The sequence below is a fragment of the Sprattus sprattus genome (assembly GCF_963457725.1).
Source record: "Sprattus sprattus genome assembly, chromosome: 20".
NCBI classification, from domain to species: domain Eukaryota; kingdom Metazoa; phylum Chordata; class Actinopteri; order Clupeiformes; family Clupeidae; genus Sprattus; species Sprattus sprattus.
The window spans coordinates 2,619,963-2,639,802 of NC_137918.1; the positions used below are offsets into that span (position 1 = coordinate 2,619,963).

At 41.6% G+C, this 19,840-nt stretch overlaps 1 protein-coding gene and 1 long non-coding RNA gene across 2 annotated transcripts; both read right to left on the minus strand.

Annotated features, from left to right (window-relative positions):
* Positions 1-731: 731 nt before the first annotated feature.
* Positions 732-5,702, minus strand: cUnh6orf47 (chromosome Un C6orf47 homolog). Its single transcript, XM_080858700.1, has 3 exons — positions 5,251-5,702; positions 3,533-4,525; positions 732-2,292 (listed from the first exon to the last, which is right to left on the minus strand). Exon 2 carries the CDS (start codon positions 4,499-4,501, stop codon positions 3,545-3,547), a length of 957 nt encoding a protein of 318 aa, XP_080714826.1. The 5' UTR covers positions 4,502-4,525; positions 5,251-5,702; the 3' UTR covers positions 732-2,292; positions 3,533-3,544.
* A 358-nt stretch (positions 5,703-6,060) lies between these two features.
* Positions 6,061-8,766, minus strand: LOC308381922. Its single transcript, XR_013969039.1, has 10 exons — positions 8,625-8,766; positions 8,093-8,146; positions 7,798-7,916; positions 7,553-7,618; positions 7,309-7,379; positions 7,092-7,137; positions 6,841-6,907; positions 6,567-6,602; positions 6,322-6,387; positions 6,061-6,137 (listed from the first exon to the last, which is right to left on the minus strand). It is a non-coding gene; the product is annotated as an uncharacterized lncRNA (long non-coding RNA).
* Between the last annotated feature and the right edge of the window lie 11,074 nt (positions 8,767-19,840).

Genomic DNA, 19,840 nt, shown 5'->3' on the forward strand with positions numbered 1-19,840 from the left:
ACCCTCAGCCTTCCAGATTACTTTTTTACTGGCAGATGGGCTCAACATCTTCAGTGTTACAAAACTTGGAGGCTGAATGAAGTAAACTGCCGTCTCGAGGGGAGTATTCAAATTATGTGGGTTTTAACCCTGTTAAGTTTATCTCAGAGTAAGTGGCAACACTTGTTTTACTAGGAGATTGAAGCCATGGAGATCTTATTTTAGGTTTACCACTTACTCTGAATTAACTTCCCCAGGTTTGTCACACAACACCTTGTGCCCCGTACTTAGAATACCCTCCTAGACACCGGTGGTATAAATAAGTCAAATAAAGAGCAGCCACTTGTTTTGAAGCCATCAGCAGGTTTATTCCAGGCTGTCGCCTGGCGAGGGCCAGCAAGCAGATCCCACAGGCTCATCCCAGTCTAATTTCATGAGAGTTCACACCTGTCCCCACAGGAACAGGTTCTCTTCCTAGTCTCTTGCGTGCCTCGTGGCACATACAGCCTCAACAGGTTCTCAGTCCAGCCCAATTCCAATTCAGTTTTGAAATGCAGTGTAGTGCTAGACTAGTCTTCTGCAAAAGGAAACCATCACAACAGGTTAACACTAGGCACAAACTCAAACCGACATCTATACAGCTCTGCGATCATCCTTTAACGTACACCTATACAGCTCTGTGATCATCCTCAAACGTACATCTATACATCTCTGATCCACCAGAAAACAGTTCAGCCACATGGATACTGGAGTAATGCTCATCTTTATTCACATCTTAATCCACATTGTGACAACATATGATGACACTAGCATAGGGTTTTCCAGAGACGTTTGTGTGTGGAAAATATTACAATAATACAAGGATTACAAAAGAGATTCATATAGAAAAAGAGTTTAAAGCTTGGTTCTGTGTGCACAAAACAACTACAACAGCCCTAAACATGCATAGGTTAGATTAACATAAAAAGCTATACAAAAAGACATACAAGAACGGTGAGAAAAGATGGTAATGGTTATATGTATGTATGTGTGTGTGAACTGTATACATGTGATACAACAAAGCCACTGAATGACTGAATTTTATCTTAAATCTATCCTCAAATGATAAAAATGCAACAGTGCAATGGGTTACTGAATCAGTCAGTAAGGCCATTCCATTCACAATAGATATGCAATCAGAATAAAGACCCTGCCTTCACAAATGTCAGTTAGTTGATATATAACAAATAAAATGATGTCTTCTATTAGTATGCTTTAAATATCTTAGTCATTCCTCTGTGTGTCCCGCTGTTAGTGTTAGGACATGCAGATTTAATGAGCCTATGGCACATGAGCAAACAATTAAACAATATACAATAATAAAGAACAAAGTCATTTCCTCAAAATAAATCTGGCAAAATGCTCCCGCCTACAGAAGAGCAGCGAAAGCGGCCTGTCAAAAGGTCATAGAATCCAGTTGTACCTCTGCCCAAGTTGCCCAAAAGTAAACACAACATATTGTCTTGGGGAACAAATGATGGAAAAGATGATGAAATAGAGACAAAACAACATGCACACTGGGAGACAGACAGGTCATGAAATGTGTCAAAATCACAAGGCAGTAGTGGGACAAGACACATGCAGTGACTGTAGCAGTGGTTATATTCTTCTACTGTAGCTGCAGACGGGCTTCTACCCATAAAATGGAGTGCTGGGCATCTGCAGTTTTCATAAATGAGCAAACAGCAGGGCTGCTGGTGGGACTGCCAGAGGATCTGAGGGAAGTTCTTTCAGCGGAGAGATCTGGAGGTCGGAGCTCAAGTCGTCACTCAAGAATTAGAAAAAAAACTTTCCCTTCTTTAAAAGGTGTCTTTTCAGAGATATTTAATGTGCTACATGAAGTACCTAATTAGCTCACCCCTGTGGATGTTAACTGGAACTCCTTTTCCATTTCCAATTTCATACAATGCAAAGTTCCTTTAAAATGGATATATAACTTGAAACTGCTTTTCTATCCAATATTTCATGAATAATCACAAGTAATGGACTTGGATGAGAACAAAATGCGTGTTGTTCCAAATCACAGCTTGTACCAGACATATAGGGGCAGAAAAAGAAAGAAAAAAGACAAAATAGATATACAAAAAATGGAAAGTAGTCTGATAGTATAGTGAGGTGTGTGTTCAAGTCATCTTGAAGTGTCACAATCCTTTTCTCCAAGCAGAACGCTGCAGTGGCTTAGTGAAGAGTTTGTGGAGTGTAGGTCACGTAGAGCTCCAGGCAACGAGCCCCCCCCGGATGGAGCATGTGCAGAAGCACCAGGATCAGGTCTGCCTGTAGAGACACGCACCGGCAGAAAAGATCACCAGCTGATTACGAGGAAACTCCTGACCCTCACGAGACACGCACAATCGCCTCATCTATATTTCAGTTACAAGTCAGGGAACCAAAACAAGAGGTCAGTGTATGGGTAAACTGGGCTGCACATAGTAAGCAAGAAAAAAATAACTTTCATCAACCTTCCACATAGTCTAAACCAGGTGACTGGTTTGAACAGGTGGCCTAAGGGCCTTGGTGTTGTTGCGCATTTTCTACAGCTGGTGTGTGCCTCATTAAAATATCTAAAAGGGTTTTGTTGATTTACTTGTTCCACTTTCTCAGCCCTACTTCCTCACTGCTCTTCTTGAGGTGGCCTACTCCCTCCAGGCTAATTTGAGCTTTGTTTTGGAGGTAGGACTAGGGAAGTATTTTGCTTCGTCAATGCTCAGAGCCTTTTCAGCAGTACTGCACAAGCACAGGCTGGAGCATATTAGTCAAGTGCTGCTTTAATCTAGTGAAGGGGCATTCACTTGACACCATTATTTCTGAATAATACTGCTCTTGTAATCTAAACTCCACAACATCATTAGTTCAGGCTGTAAGTCTAGTGCTGCCATGTTGACGTGACATTCATCATTTGTTCAGGCTGCACATTGCTGTTACGCTGCCCATGTGAAACAGCATCCATGTAACATCATTAGTTCAGTTTGGTGTCTAATTGACCTCACAATGTCATGGATATTGGTTTCAGCTGCATGCCTTCAAAAGGCCCATTCCAGGGACAAGAAACCTTCACATGCATTTCAAATTCACAATGCTCTACACAAGTAAAACAACCAACTCAAGAAATAACATTATAAAATCTGTGGCAGCCAGCATTTCAGTCAACACTTATTCACTGGTTTTGTGAAATGAACTGTGTTGGAACCATTTTGATGTTTTAAGTTTACAGAATGAAATGATCAGAGAATGTGATAAATGATCATGATAATATTTCATGATTACCTAATTGAGGAGTTATGTCTTCATCTCTAACATTAAATTATGCTTTATTGGTTGTTTGTTGATGTCAATAACAACGATCTGTTCCGCCTAGCCATTTAATTGACTGCAAGGTATGATGTTCACGGACTTTCCTTTTCAGGATATCAAAATGCTTTTTAAGGCATATTTCTGAATTAAATGACGACACAGAGTAAGATGAAGAACAGTTTCTCAACAACACACACAGCAACGCACCTCCAAAAACACTCACCCTTATTCCAGGCTACTTAGTCCGAATCATTTTTCTGTTGCTTTCCTCTATGTTCAGCTTCTGCAAACCAGTCTCGACTTCCTGTTTCTCCTCACTCCTCTCCTCCACCTCCTCCTGTTGTTCCCTCTGCACCTCCATCTGCTCCTCCACTCCAGTGATGATGCTCTGTCTCACACTGACAGAAATGGCAATGGCCTGGATAATCCCATAAACCAACGCAAACTGCGGCAAGAACTCTTGGACCACCCACAGAATTGTCGCCATGCCAACTGTAGAGACAAAGAACATGGCCATGCCATGCAGCCAGAGTTTCAGGGCACCCTGCACCCCCACAACGTCCAGAAGCATGCGGGAAGGGAGGGACACCGCCCAAAGCAGACCAACTACACACAGATCAAAGAGATGTCGCAAGAAGTTAAAGCAGATCAGAAAGTGCTCCGGCAAGACCTCCCCTTCCCACGATCGTGAGAAAACACTAAAAGTTGAAGCCTTCTGGAAGGCTGTTGGAGAGGGGGGTGGGGTGTCATAGTCTGAGATATCCCCGTCTGCCTTCTCCTTGTCCCAGAGGCCTTCTCCCCACCCTGCCACCTTACGCTGGCGGAGTCCACTGGAGAGGGCAAACTTAGGCCATGGCAGGTAGGAGGAAGGCATCATAGTGTGCCACCACTGCGAGGCACTCTTCATAGGGGGACTGCTGTCACACTCTAGGGTGCCAGCTCTTAGGTCCTCTACTTCTGAGCGCTGTACTCTCTCCTCTGGTGCCTCCCAGTACTCCTCTGTGAGTGTCTTGTGGTAAGTCTTCTCTTTTGGCGCCCCCCACACCCATGAGGTGACACCCCTCCAACCCCAGCTGGTCCTCTGGCTGCTGTCATCCATCTCAAACCCATCAAGGCTAGCTTTACCCCCCCATGGCCGATAGGACAGGGTAGGGCGCACCCATCCCCAAACCCGCTGGGTCACAGACGTCATGACAGCCCTCCCGGCCTCTCCGTCCTCTAAGAAAGAACAACAATGAACATACCAAAGATGTTTTTAATATAAGTAGAAAGGCCGCTTTTGTGCGTTTAAAATGTATAGAACGATTGAATAAAACTTTTTTCAGGACAGGTTTAGGCTTTCGTCAGACACACATCTACACATTAAATGTCAATTTCAGATTTCCACATAAAAAAAAACGGATACACAGAAGAGGAATACATTGTCGAGGAGACGTGTTGAAACGAAACAAATACTCAAAGAAAAACTTTCACCCTACCTACGTGTCAACACCGACATGACCCAAACTTGGGCGTGTGGCCTCTAACTTTAGCAGGGCGACCTCTGGGTGATTTAACCGAAAAATTAGCCCCTTGCCTTAGTAGCTAGCTAGATATTTACAAAAGTGCCCAGCAAGTTATTCAATTACTCTATGCCGACATCGAATCCCGGGTAAGTTGAATGGGTACAAAGGGGAATATATATTTAAGGCAGGTCACTACTTTAAAATCAACAGAAAAGTTTCTAGGGAGTATCTTGTAACGTTAGCATTAGAATCTCAAACTCAGTTATTCAGTACAAGCGAACATGTAGGTAAACACTGGCAGGCTAGGCGTAACGTATTGCTTGATAATTAATAAGTCAAGGGCCACGGTTCATTTCATTCGTGCCCTTATGAGCTAATGTTGTATTATAGTTAGTGCAAAGCGAGTAAAAAAGAAACATGCTCTACTTTCTCTTACCTCCAATGAGCAAAGATGCTAACGATTCGGTCAAGGAAACTTTTTGGGAGATCCGTCCTCCAGGAAATGTAACTGACAACGCATCATAAATATCTATCGACACAATACTACGTTCCAATGAATACAGAGTTTATATTTATGTCAACTTGGTCGTACGTTCTCCATCAAAAGTACAGGGAATGTAACCCACACCTTCTACACAAATGTATTTCAAGGCTTGTTTGCCAAGTTCGAAGTTACGTAACTAGTCCATCAAATATTTAACACGATAGCTAAGTAGCTAGCAACCTAATATATGGGTATTCGCAATCTATACCACACAAGCCACACCAATACTAACGTAAAATGTGGTCACCACTCAATGGTGCAAATGCACGATTGCCACCTCCGCTTTTACATGGAGTCATCTGCATATTTTTCACGGGCATCAAAGTTTATCTCTGGAGCTGCTAGTCATGTCAGTTGTTCTACACTACGCATTACACACTGATGAACCCGGAAACAGCTACGTGTTTGACGCAGCCCCTGGTATTAACTTACCATGGCCCCAGCTAGTAGGGTCTACATAATGTCGCAATTTCATAATTAATTCATGGTAGTTTGTTGTACACTACACGTATAATTTTAAATCCATCCGTCTTTAACAATAACTAAAAGGTAAGACATGTTTATGGTTCAACGTATCTAGCAGAGGTTTTGAAGAGATTAACAAAACATTAGATGAAACACTTGTTTTGAGTTTCCTGCAGCTGCATCAAAAGTGGACAATCTACACCCCCACAACACTTTAGTTAAAACACACACACACAATTCAATTTAAATAATTTATTTCGAAGTCTTGGAGTTGGTCCCAGTGCTGTTTATGTACATCTTCATAACAGGAACATCTGGTAGAAAACACAAAATAATTAACACAGGCGACATGGCATGGTTATTCAATAAACCCATTAGCAGCATCTCAGAGCGCTGCGAGTAGACTTCACCAACATTCAGTTGAACCAAATAACGCAATCATCATAGACAACTAATATTGTTCCCCACCCTTTTGGAAAAAAATAACACCTTACATACCTCATGACTTCCCAACCAGAGCATCTAACTTGATGGTAGACAGACCATGATTCCATCCAAGTCAATCTACACACCATAAGAGATATACAATATTACATATTTTTCTTTTAGCTCAGATTTTAGAAATGTTAGCAGACTGAATTGTGTTCAGTGCAGTGTGTAGACATCAATGGTAGTCAGAGACTCTAGTCTGCAAAAATCATCATAACACACTAGAGGTGGTGGTGATGGGACAAATAACACACCTTTAAATGAAAGGACCTTTCCCCTCCTGCAAGCCACTGCAAAGACAGACATCAAATTATTCCATGAGTCCGTCCAGGTCAATCAACACCATAAGATAAAAAGGATAGAATATATATATATATATATATATAACGTAACTCAAAAAAATTTGAAATGTTTTTAAACTGAATTGTGTTCAGTGCAGTGTGTAGACATCAATGGTAGTCAGAGACTCTAGTCTGCAAAAATCATCATCACACACTAGAGGTGGTGGTGATGGGACAAATCACACACCTTGAATATAAAGGACCTTTCCCTTCTGCAAGCCACTGTAAAGACCAAATTCGAGGTACAGGAACACCTGGTAAGAAACAAACCAACAAAAATTAACACAGGTGACGGCATGGTTATTCAATTAACGCATAAGAAGTGTCTCAGAGCGCTGCGAGTAGACTTCACCAACATTCAGTTGAACCAATTAACGCAATCATAAACAAATATTGTTTCCCACCCTTTTGGTGAAAAAAAATTCAAAAAACATGTACCTCATGACATCACACCTGTAGCTTCCATAATTCCATCGAAGTCAATCTACACCATGAAGATATATTTTAATTTCTTATTTTAACTCAAAAACTTGAGAATTTGTTTTAAACTGAATTGTGTTCAGTGCAGTGTGTAGACATCAATGGTAGTCAGAGACTCTAGTCTGCAAAAATCATCATCACACACTAGAGGTGGTGGTGATGGGACAAATCACACCTTGAATTTAAAGGACCTTTTCCTCCTGCAAGCCACTGTAGACATACATCACATTCCAGGTACAGGAACATCTGATGGGACACACACAAAATAATTATCACAGGTGACAGCTAGTTATTCAATTAACCCATTAGGAGCATCTCAGAGCGCTGCGAGTAGACTTCACCAACATTCAGTTGAACCAAATAACGCAATCATCATTGTTTCCCACCCTTTGGAATAATAATAATAAAAAAAAACTTACCTCATGACTTCACACCTTGAGTGTCTTGCTTGGTTGAGGACAGACCGTGATTCCATCCAAGTGAATCTACACCATAAGATAAACAATATTGAAAACAAAAACACTAAAATAAAATTGAGAAATTTTAGTAGACTGAAATGTGTTCAGTGCAGTGTGTAGACATCAATGGTAGTCAGAGACTCTAGTCTGCAAAAATCATCATCACACACACTAGAGAGGTGGAGGTGATGGCACAAATCACTCACCTTGACATGAAAGGACCTTCCCCTCTTGAAAGCCACTAAAGACAGACATCAGGTCTCCAGGTCCAGTAACTGAACTCTACCAGTTCAGGGTGTGGAAGGCCTGGTGACGTCAACTGGGTCTGCAAGGGACAAGACAACTTGACGTTGAATACAAATTAAAATTGTATTTCAATCGCTCATTAAACAAATGTGGTGTTCAGTGCACTGTGAAAAACAGCATCAAAATAATTCAGAGAATAATGCATCTTCACAACACCGAGCGCTTAAGTAAAATTGCAAAATGGACATGCCTTACCACATAATTTGAAAGGTTTGCTGGAGTCACAAGAGCCTCCATACCGGAAGACTGCTGAAATAAGGTTGAAACACTGATGACGGCTCATTCGTGGTATTACTAATCATTTTTGGTGTATAAAAGTGTTTTCAGTGCACTGTGAAAGACCATCATGCAATATCAGACCTATAGTCTTGTGTTTTGTCATCCTTTAAACACACATTACAAACTGCTACATACCTAGCTTGCAAACTCCCACCGTTAACGTTGTTTAAAAAGCATGGTCAAATGGAATATGGCTGTTTCACCGCATGGCAAACACGTGTCCCTCTCTAAAACAGAGCAATTCTAGGGTAAGCTCGCTATGCTTCGTAGCAAATTCTCTATTGCTTTGCAAATTAGATGCACTTCGGAAACATTGAAGACCGTTCCGCCAACCAGCAATCACAACGGATTTCCCATTCCAAAGCACCGCGCAGAATTAGCATAGTTAGGTAGTAGCAGTTTATAAGTTACTAGCAGTTTAAGATCCACAAGTGTGCATTAAGCTTACCATTTCAAACGACGATTAATGAGATAAAACTAATAGTTTCATGCTATTCTCCTTTTTGGGGGTCACCCTTTCGTTAAGTGTGATATAGTCCCCCTAACTAGAGCAATTACCAAATAACACATGGCGCCATGAGGACGTGCCATGTTCCCGAACAAGAAGAAAGTTACCTTGCGATGTTGCGCTATTTATACAGCGACGAAAGGGTCCTAATTTTAGGTAGCTAAGAAGTTGCCTGAGTACCGGACAGGATTTTCCCACTGTAATGTATGTGCCAACTGTAAATATCATTGGTATGGGCACAGAGTGAATGTCTGGCATTTGTGCAATTTCACAAGTGGCCAGATAATGTTATTAGGTAATTTATGCCATTACTTGCATTCAATTTGTAGAAGTCAGTAAAAGCGTATATTGTAGTTGTAACACTCCACTGCATTCTCACGCTGGGTGCCCACGGTAGATATGTCTTGCGTTTAGTCGGTAGGCGAAAAGTCGGCTGGGGGGCGTGGTCAGAAAAAATGATGTTTGGCTGTAGCAATGTTATATGAAACTTATTAGCAGCCAGCTAGCTAGCCACTATATATTCCAATGGGGGGTTTCGGTTAAAGTTGTAGCGGCAAGCTAGCAGTAATAGTTCAGTAATAGTTCAGAGTTCAGTAAAGATTTTGTGCTGATTACTTTAATTTATAATTTGTGTACATATTCTATCTAAACCATATCAGCCAGTTCAATCACGAAAACGTATGTAACATATTTAGCAGCTAGCTAGCTACAATGCTACAATGTGTTTTCAATGGGGTTTCGCTCATAGTATTAGCGACAAGCTAACTAAATGTTAAGAGCTTAATTTAAGCTCTACAATATTCAGTTTGACCTCACAGTATTCGTGTAGCATATAAACAACAAACCGAGTCAATTAGACGTATACAAGTCGTGTAGATAACCTTTATTCACATAAAATATGTCACGGTAAATGAGTCCCGATGTCCGCCATCTTGTTTCAAAATTTTAGTTTACTCCCGCCCCTATGAGCTACGTTGACTTCCAAATCACACACACGCCGAACTGATTAGCTCTCAGCAGGCAGCAAGTCGCCTTCATTTGCATAGAGTTAAAAAATCCCCAACTTTTAGCAGCCAGGAGAGCCGACTTTTTCCTCAGCCGTTGTCGGCAGCCGACAAGTCGCCTCCATTCTATCCCAATGAGAGCGACATAAAGTCGTGTCCCGTGGGCATCCACCGTGTGAAAGTTCAGTCCAGAAGTACTGGAGAGATGCTAACAAATCGTTCTAGTGGCAAAGGCTTTTATAGTCTGGTGGGTAGTGTAACTATCTATTTCAGATGAAATCATTCAGTCAACTCACTGGCAGTAAGGTTGAGTGACTGTTCTGGCCAATTTATGAATCTCTTAGCTTTCCTTTTGCCTTTCTTCTTCAAAAAGGGCAAGAGCTTGAATATACTTAGTTCATCACATAAGGCTGGTAAATAATTCTTGCATTCTTATGTTTATCACTGCTGTTGATCTAGAATCCGCTGGCTGCTGACTTCTGCCGAGTGTCATGTCTCTGAAGCATGTTCATCTCTTAAAGGCTCCCAATAATTAAATAATGAATAGTGAAAAGTAGCATTATAAGTCATCTTTATTATGCGTCCGCTAGCATGCCTTTTTTGTTAGCGATTATGAGTGGGTGTGCTGCATGTAAACGCCTGGTGTAGTTTCCCCCTCTATTAGCGTGTTTACTGCACCACTTGTGTATAGTTGGTAACAAGGCAGAAGAGCTCAGATATCTGACTCCTCAGGGTACTATTCGGCGTCACTCGCTAAGCGGTTTAGCGAGCTAAACTCCAGGCTAAAAAAAGACAACACCACTTTAGCGGATTCGGCGAAGCAACTTTTGCTCAATTTCCATGGTAATTAATCGCTTAGCTTTAGCCTGCTCCAGGGCAGGCTAAGCAAAGTTTAGCTGGCTAAACTTGCCATACCCACGGCAAAAGGAGGGATCCCATTGACAAGGAGTCAGTTTGATTAGCGTAGGAAGAGTTCTTTGCGATCGCCAAGAAGATCCATTTTTCCATAATGATGAGTTCTTGTATGAGCGCTACCGATCCACCCGACAAGGAATAATTAATTTAGAAGACCTTCTCGAGTCATTTATTGCATAGGCTACACCACCGTCAAACATTGAATGTCATCACTTTCTTGCCAGTGGTAGCAATCATTTTTGTAATGTCGGCGATGCGGAGAAGGCTGCCTGAGACGTGATTTTTAGTTTGCACAAGAATACTAACGTTTTCTTTGATCCCAGGAAATTTGAGCACATAACCCAAATAGATATTGGCTAAAGTTGTTTTATCTACTTTAACTTACATCATTGGAAACGTGTCTAGTGTTTGTGCGGTAGTGAATGGTGGTGGAGGTGGGTGCATGATAAGAAGAGAGAAATAGACACAATTTCTTTTCATTGCTTAAATGTATTGAATCTCTTATTAATACATTCACATTTAGTCATTTAGCAAACGGTTTTATTCAAAGCGATTTAAAACTACAATTCTTACGAGGGTGAGGGGAGTCCAACCAGTGATCTTTAGCATGCAAGCCAGACGCTTAACCCGCTGCACCATAGTACCATATCGTGTAGGGAGAAGATGTCACGTATTATACCTCTTATAGACAGTTTCTTATATTGCTGTGGTAGCCACGGGAGTGTTGAATTTTGACATGATTATGGTCTTGAATTCTTCATAACGCGTTCATGATCATATCCTGCGTTATCGGAGAAAAAAAATAGTCTTTTTCTTTGAGTTTAGACCATTATACCTTTCAAAAAAATCATGGTTTTGGGGATCGACCTTTCTTGCCTTTTGAAGCAAGACGTGCACGCGCAATTTAGCTGACGAGATAAATTAACTTGAGGTTAAAATAAATTAGCGCCCGTCGCCAGACCGGTTTGGCCTGTTCTCATTTAGAGAGCTAGTTAATCTCCAGTTGCGAGCTAAATTAATTATCTTAGCTTCAGTCGTACGCCGAACAGGGCCCAGGTGTTATATCTAATGAGTCTATAATGAACAACAAGGGGTTCCAGATTTTGTCAAATGTCCTCAGAGAGCCCTTGAGGGAAAACCTTAATCTCTCCAACTTTAGGTTGTGTAGAACCTCCTTAACCCATCGAGTATTCATAGATCCCAAGTGACGTCACTGTGTCTAAGCGCCGCCATCTTTGTGACCGAAAGTCTAGCTGAGCGCCATTCACAACATAGACAAAGTCGGTCCAAACCCACAGAAAGTTAAAAATGCCCATCATATGTTGTGCTGATGGATGCGACACCAGGGTACTATTCGCCGACACTCGCTAAGCAGTTTAGCGAGCTAAACTCCAGGCTAAAAAAAGACAACACCGCTTTAGCGGATTCGCCGAAGCAACTTTTGCTCAATTTCCATGGTAATTAATCGCTTAGCCCTAGCCTGCTCCAGGGCAGGCTAAGCAAAGTTTAGCTGGCTAAACTTGCCACACCCACGCCAAAAGGAGGGATCCCATTGACAAGGAGTCATAGTTTGATTAGCGTAGGAAGAGTTCTTTGCGATCGCCAAGAAGATCCATTTTTCCATCATGATGAGTTCTTGTATGAGCGCTACCGATCCACCCGACAAGGAATAATTCATTTAGAAGACCTTCTCGAGTCATTTATTGCACCACCGACAGTGGTAGCCTAAAGTAGAGTTGAGACATTGGTACAGTTGATAAACCCGAAATAACTTTCATAATGCAGCCTGAGACGTGATTTTTAGTTTGCACATGAATACTAACGTTTTCTTTGATCCCAGGAAATTTGAGCACATAACCCAAATAGATATTGGCTGAAGTTGTTTTACCTACTTTAACTTACATCATTGCAAACGTGTCTAGTGTTTGTGCGGTAGTGAATGGTGGATGGTGGAGGTGGATGGTAAGGTGGGTGCATGATAAGAAGAGAGAAAGAAACACAATTTATTTGGATTGCTTCAATTTATTGAATTTCTTATTAATACATTTTCATTTAGTCATTTAGCAGACGGTTTTATTCAAAGCGATTTAAAACTACAATTCTTACAAAGGTGAAGGGAATCGAACCGGCGATTTACTGCATGCAAGCCCTACGCTCTGCCCGCTGTACCAAAGTCACATGTTGGGGCCAAGAAAAGATATCACTAATTATACAGCCTATGGACAGTTTCTTTAACGCTGTTGCACTCGCGACAGTGATGAATTTTGACATGATTATGGTCTTGAATTCTTCATAACGCGTTCATGGTCATATCCCGCCTTAGCGGAGAAAACAATGAGTCTTTTTCTTTGAGTTTAGACTATAATGCCGTTCAAAAAATCCTGGTTTTGGTTATCGACCTTTCATGCCTTTTAAAGCAGGACGTGCACGCGCAATTTAGCTGACGAGATAAATTAACTTGAGGTTAAAATAAATTAGCGCCCGTCGCCAGACCGGCTTGGCCTGTTCTCATTTAGCGAGCTAGTTAATCTCCAGTTGCGAGCTAAATTAATTATCTTAGCTTCAGTTGTACGCCGAACAGGGCCCAGTCGCGAAAATAATCCAAATAAACAATATAATTGTATACCAAAAGATTTAGATCGGCGGAATAAATGGTTAGCTATAAATGGTTGGCTGCAAATTAGAAGAGACAAGTAGCAACAGCTAACTCCCGATTGTACAATCAACACTTTGTATTTTCCTGCACCACTATCCATGTTGATTTTGTGTTCAGAGCCTGGGAGTGACTTGTATGATTGGTGCAGTAAGTCCTGTGTATGAGTTTACATAGAATCAGCCCATGTCGGGCACAGACAGACCAGTTGTGGACCAACTCTAGGATATGTCACACTGATCTTCTTCAAAATTGAGCCCTAGATCCTGTTCCCACAAATGTTTTGTGTGTTGTGGGAAAACTGAAGTGATGGCGTCCATTGCATTAAAAATATGGGAGATATTCCCTTTCTGATTCGGGTTCATCCTGAGAAGGGTGTCTAACAGAGTCTGTTCGGGAAATCAGGGTAGAAATCAGGGTAGTTAGTAATTTGAAAAAAACGGAAAAGATTAGATGAGGGGAGATTCAATTTAGGCGATAGGTCACTGAAGGACAGGGGCGGACTGGGGGGAAAAAGTGGCCCGGGAGTTACTGTCAGACCGGCCCACTCAATACACGGTGCGCGGCCCACTAAGTACACAGCGCGCTGATACTGGCTATTGTAACACTCCAAGGTAGGTATAGTTTGCAAGATGAATAGTATCAGATCAGATCAGATGGTTATCAGATCAGATGGTTATACGTATAACTACAAAGCCTATTGGTTAGTACACTCAAAGCGTATTAGATAAATATACTTGAAATTAGTGCTGTCAAACTATTACAATATTTAATCGCAATTTTTTGTCCATTATAAATGTCCCTTCATTTATTTTGTATCCATTTATCCATGTTTTATTCCAGAATCATCTATCTAGATAACATAAGTGTTGTGAAACGCAAGCTTTACTTGGCCAATTCAACACCTTTAGATAACATATTAACAATCTATATAACATATTAACATTGTTTATAATGTAAGTGTTGGTGTAACACAGTGATTTTAGCATAACAAACTAGCTGGTTAACTTATTTGACACAAGTTACAGTATTAGAAATGATAAGATTGCCCTATTTACAACTACCACCATGGATAGCTTGCTCATCGATTGTAAGCAAGTGACTACGGCTAACATGTTAAAATAGATAATCTCGATGTTGACAACAGCTTGCTTATTTTACCAGATCATAACCGTCTCAATTTAAGACATACCGTTAGCTAGGCTTGCTGTAGGGAACGTTACCTCATCTGTGAATAGCAAGCTAACATTTGTCAAGGTCAACGCCACATCTTACCTTATCACTGTCACCAGTCAGTGGTTTTCCAAATAAAATGTAGGCTAGAGTTGACATTTAATAACACCTAAAACTAAATCAGACTGACGGAAGAGATTGACAGAGGGTCCGTGTATCTTCTGGCCAACCGATTTTCGTTTTAAAACCAGGACATGGAAAACGGACAACGAGCCGTCTCCCGTCTAGGAGTCGGAAAATGGGAAACGAGGAACGAACCTATTTCCCATTTCCCATTTATTTTCCAAACGGGGAACGGGTCGTTTTCTGTGGTTCGTGTGCGTGGTTATGAATGGAAATTCGGGTAAATAAAAACAGGGGCAATTTTCCATCACTGATTTTGCATTAATATGACCCGGAACTTGATGTCTTTTGTCAGTGTCTGTTAATCATGGCTACCGTTGATGAAGTTGTAAGCAACAAGTGTCCGACCGAGAATAGTAGGCTACACCATCAGCGGACTGGCCCCGAGCTGCAAGACCCCTGTCTCCATCCTCCACAGGCACCAGGATGTGAAGATAATGTGTCCGAGGACAGTGCACCATCAGCTGACTGGCCCGAGCTTCTAGGCCCTTGTTTTCATCCTCCACAGGCACCGGGATGTAAAAATATGTGTCCGAGGACAGAGCACCATCCACGGACTCTCTACGAGCTTCCAGGCCCTTGTTTTCAACCTCCACAGGCACCGGGATGTTAGAAATATGTGTCCGCCAAAGATGCACCATCAACTGACTCTCTACGAGCGTCTAGGCCCTTGTCACAGAACCAGTCCCGGGTCATATTAATGCAAAATCAGTGATGGAAAATTGCCCCTGTTTTTATTTACCCGAATTTCCATTCATAACCACGCACACGAACCACAGAAAACGTTCGAAACGTTTTGAAATCGGAAATCGGAAATGGGAAATAGGTTCGTTCCTCGTTTCCCATTTTTCGACTCCGAGACGGGAGACGGAAGACGGCTCGTTATCCGTTTTCCATTTCCTGGTTTTAAAACGAAAATCGGTTGGCCAGAAGATACACGGACCACAGAGGCAGCAGCAAGCTGTGCCTCATCCGTGTTAAGGGCTAGGGCTGACTGCACACGTCAATACGGTTGCGTGTCCTGGCTGGGCTTGTAAGAATCCCAGAATCCTCTAGGCCTACCTCAATCGGCACAGCTGAGAACACTTCGGCTGTGTAAGAACCAATTTTCAGGTGTTCATTAATAACATAGAGATATCAAAGTCTGTAAAACACATTTAAGAAGTAACGTAAAAAAAATAAAAATTAAAAAAAAAATCGAAAAATAGTCACCATAGGTGTGAAGACAGATTGTAAGTAGGAGTATAAAATTCAGTCAGTGCTTCCTAATTCATGGATGTCTTAGAGAAAACTAGATTAATGTTGTCTCCAGAAGCTATGAAATATATTATACTGATATGCGCTGCGAGTGGGCCTGATGGCGGTGGGCCGGTTGATGATTATGATGGGCTGGTATATTGGGCCATCGGCCCACCGGGGATATCCCCGGTATTCCCGATGGCCAGTCCGCCCCTGCTGAAGGACATGAAAGTTCCATTGTCGTAGAGGTCATTGATAGATGCTACACCTTTCTCCGACCACAACTGAAATGCAGAATCCATAATGGATGGTTCAAAACTGTGATTATGGGAAACTGGGGCATAAATAGAGTAACCTTTCATAGTCTAGGTCCTGGGGAAGATTTGTATGCGCTTCATTTAGCGGAGAATATCTCAACTGTTATAGACTAATATTACCCCACCGAACAACGTGTGATGTGTGCCAAAATCTCTATCCGGGACGAAAGTCCTGAAAATGACCACTATAGGTGACACTTTTATCACACTACAGGTGAATGGGACTTTTTTTTCCTTTATAGATATCCTCGTCAATTTCTACCAGATTAATCTTCAACTTAATAGAAATACTTTTTGTATTACACTTTGTCTCAAAAATAAAATAAAATATGCAAATGAGGCAATATCTCATTAAATATGCGTACATAAACTCTTGAAGCTACAGATTTTCTTAGGTGATCACAATGCTTACAGTGTAAGAATTCTGGTTTGATAGTTCTAATTGTGTCTGTAGATGTCAAAGGTGGATGCTGTGTGTGTGTGTGTGTGTGTGTGTGTGTGTGTGTATTGGGGGGGGGGGGGGGGGGGGTTATAAATACAATTGTATACAAACACAAGCATTTAATTGATATACAGACATTTTATATCCAACCTTGCTATTATCATTGGAACGTTAACTTAAAGTGAAAAATACAAAACAGCAGGTTTCTGTGTTGCAAGGTAACACTTCGGGTCCAGGTACTGGTGGAATCCAGGTCTGGGTATGATGATGAGAGCAATTTCTCCAGTGAGAACATTCTTAAGCGTACCCTGGTCTCTTAAAGGACTGTATACCTTGAGGAGATATTCCTCGATGTGTTGCACCATGTTTACGATTTTAGTTGTAGTGCTCGGGTTGAAGACATGATGACGCGAGAGTTCTCCTCCAACATGATCCCTCATCTCTAGGAGATCAACATACTGGTCTTTTTTTTGCTTGATGATTCCCCAAAGAGCCGCTGCTTCCTTCTTCCTGGTGACCCCAATTATCCCTCCCCTCACTTTGGCAGGCCGGTTGTAACACTGCTCTAGTGCCTGGTCACAACAAATACACCATTTATGGTTGAGTTGTAGAGGTGTGGGAACTTCTCCTTCAGTTGATAGCAGTCCTGCAGGAATAATGGTGTCCATCGACAGTAGTTTGTTCTCCCAAAAAAAGAAGAACCGTGAAGTTACCCTCTCCATTGCACAGAGGTAGAGAATCCAGTCTCCAGAGCGCAGAGAATTGGTCAGATCCCTCAAAATTGGGAACAGGTCATAAACATATGAGCTCCAGTAATTAAAGGACTGGGACTACAATGCCTGTTCCTTAAGGTAGTCTTGAAAGGCTGCATTGATGGTGTCAGAAAGCCCCTTTTTGGTGTTCCACTCTTCATTTGTAGGCTCTTGGGACTTCCAGTTGACCTGCAGTGCCTATATCTCTGGTTTTCTGTCAGGGTATTTGGAGAGGAATGCTCCCTAGCATAGTGAGAGCCGGAGATCACGTTCTTAATGACATCAGTACTATAGCACTCTGTTTCAACTAGAACAACCCAAATTCCAGAGGGTTCCAGGTATGTACCAAGACAGGCCAATACAATATCCTCCATATGAAACCCACCTAGACCCAGGAATATATTATTAAACTGGTCTGGTTTCATAAGTTGGATTTCCTTGGCAATACGGTACACACCTTCGTCGGGCCACAAACCACCATAGGCATCTCCCTTCTGTTTTAGCACATCCTGAAAATGAATCATTGTAAGGAAGATTGCATCAAATGTTGTTGCTGGATAAGGAAGGATGGGGTCACTGTCACTCTCATGTGTAACTTTTTTGGAGAAGCGATTGACAATCCACAAAAAATATTCGGAATTTATTAACTCGGTGGACTCGGTTGCTTTGGCATAGCCGTCAGTTGTTGTGGAAGAGGGGTCCCTCGAAATATCTAAGACTTCTGAAGCTTCAATAGTGGAGCTCTTTGTGTTTGGAGTAAGCTCTGATACCTTATAGTCAGCGTGTATCTCCCCGCGCTCTTTTACTGGCCCCATCCTGATAATCTTTTGGCAATAAAGAAGCTTTATTGTGGTCGCTCTGAGTGTCAACGGACCTGGCAGAGATCTCACTTTCCGCTGATGGTTTCTCTACACTGATTGGAACATTTTGGAAGAGTACAAGGATGGTATCATGTGTGAAGCCTGTTCCTGCCAGGGTGCTTTCATTGTGGTCAAAGTTATCCAATGCCCCATTTAATGGGCTTGATGCTTCTGGGACAGCAGGGATAGGTATTCTGTTGTTACCTACTGTAGTGATGATACGTTCAGCGAGGTCAACAGACTGTGCACTTCTTGAGCCACATTAACATGAAAAGGTGTTGGTTCCTTGCCCTCGGTAAAGATGTTATGCAGAATTTGAAAGACTACATCAGTCTTCAGGTGATAGGTTGTTTTCCCCTTAAACATATAGGAGAAAACTCCTGCCATATTTGTGGTCGGTTCTTAATGAAGATGTCATTGGACAGTTGGAGGTCTTGCGGTATCCTGTATGTTGCTAGTTGTATGTAATAGGTAATAGTTGTAACTGTTCTTTGACCATTGTGAACATTGTGATCACCTAAGAAAATATGTAGCTTCAAGGGTTTATACTGTATGTACGCATATATAATGAGATATCGCCTCATTTGCATATTTTAATATTATTTTTTAGACTAAGTGTAATACAAAAAGTATTTCTATTAAGTTAAAGATTAATTTAGTAGAAATTTATGAGGATATCTACAAAGGAAAAAAAAAGTCCCATTCACCTGTAGTGTGATTATAGTGTCAACTATAGTGGTCATTTTCAGGACTTTCGTCCCGGATAAAGATTTTGGCACACATCACAAGTTGTTCAGGGGGGTAATATTAGCATATAACAGTTGAGATATTCTCCGCTAAATGAAGCGCATACAAATCTTCCCCAGGACCTGTACTATCAAGCCAAAATGCTTCCTGAATTGCAACCATATTTTAAATGACTCCCTAACTACTGGGTTATCGCTGGCTTCAGTGGCTGACACAGGAAGAGGAGAACACAGCCATGACCGCAGCGAGACCTGGGATGATGACATCTCAAAATGGACCCAGGCAGTCTGGTCGGTGGTAGGTTTGTCAGTCCAGTACAAAAGCTTGTGAATATTAGCTGCCCAATAGTAATATACAAATTTGGGAAGAGCAAGGCCCCCTGTGCTCTTAGGAAGCTGCAATAACCTTTTCTGCATACGCACAGGTTTACCTGCCCAGAGAAATGTTTATATTGCCTTATCCAGTTTAGCAAAACACTTTTTTGAAGTAAGTACAGGAATATGCTGGAAAAGGTAAAGGAATTTCGGTAGAACTGTCATTTTGATGAGGTTCACCCTACCGGCCAATGATAGAGGTAAGGTAGGGACAACATTTTTATTGAAAGTATCTGTTAGAGACCTTGTTATAAGAATACCCAAATATTTAAAACAGTTATCTACTCTTTTAAAAGGAACTATGTTTTCGAAGATAATTTAATAAAATACTGCATTTCAACAAAGCGCAGAAAGACGAACACGCAGAAACCTTCGCCCACTTCCAGGTCCGTCGTTGGTCTGGGAAGTGGTTCCTTACAACTACAGTGTAGAAATAACTGTACATTTAATTAAAAGCTTTCTTAAAAGCCTCCATATACAGTATAGCAGCTGAATAT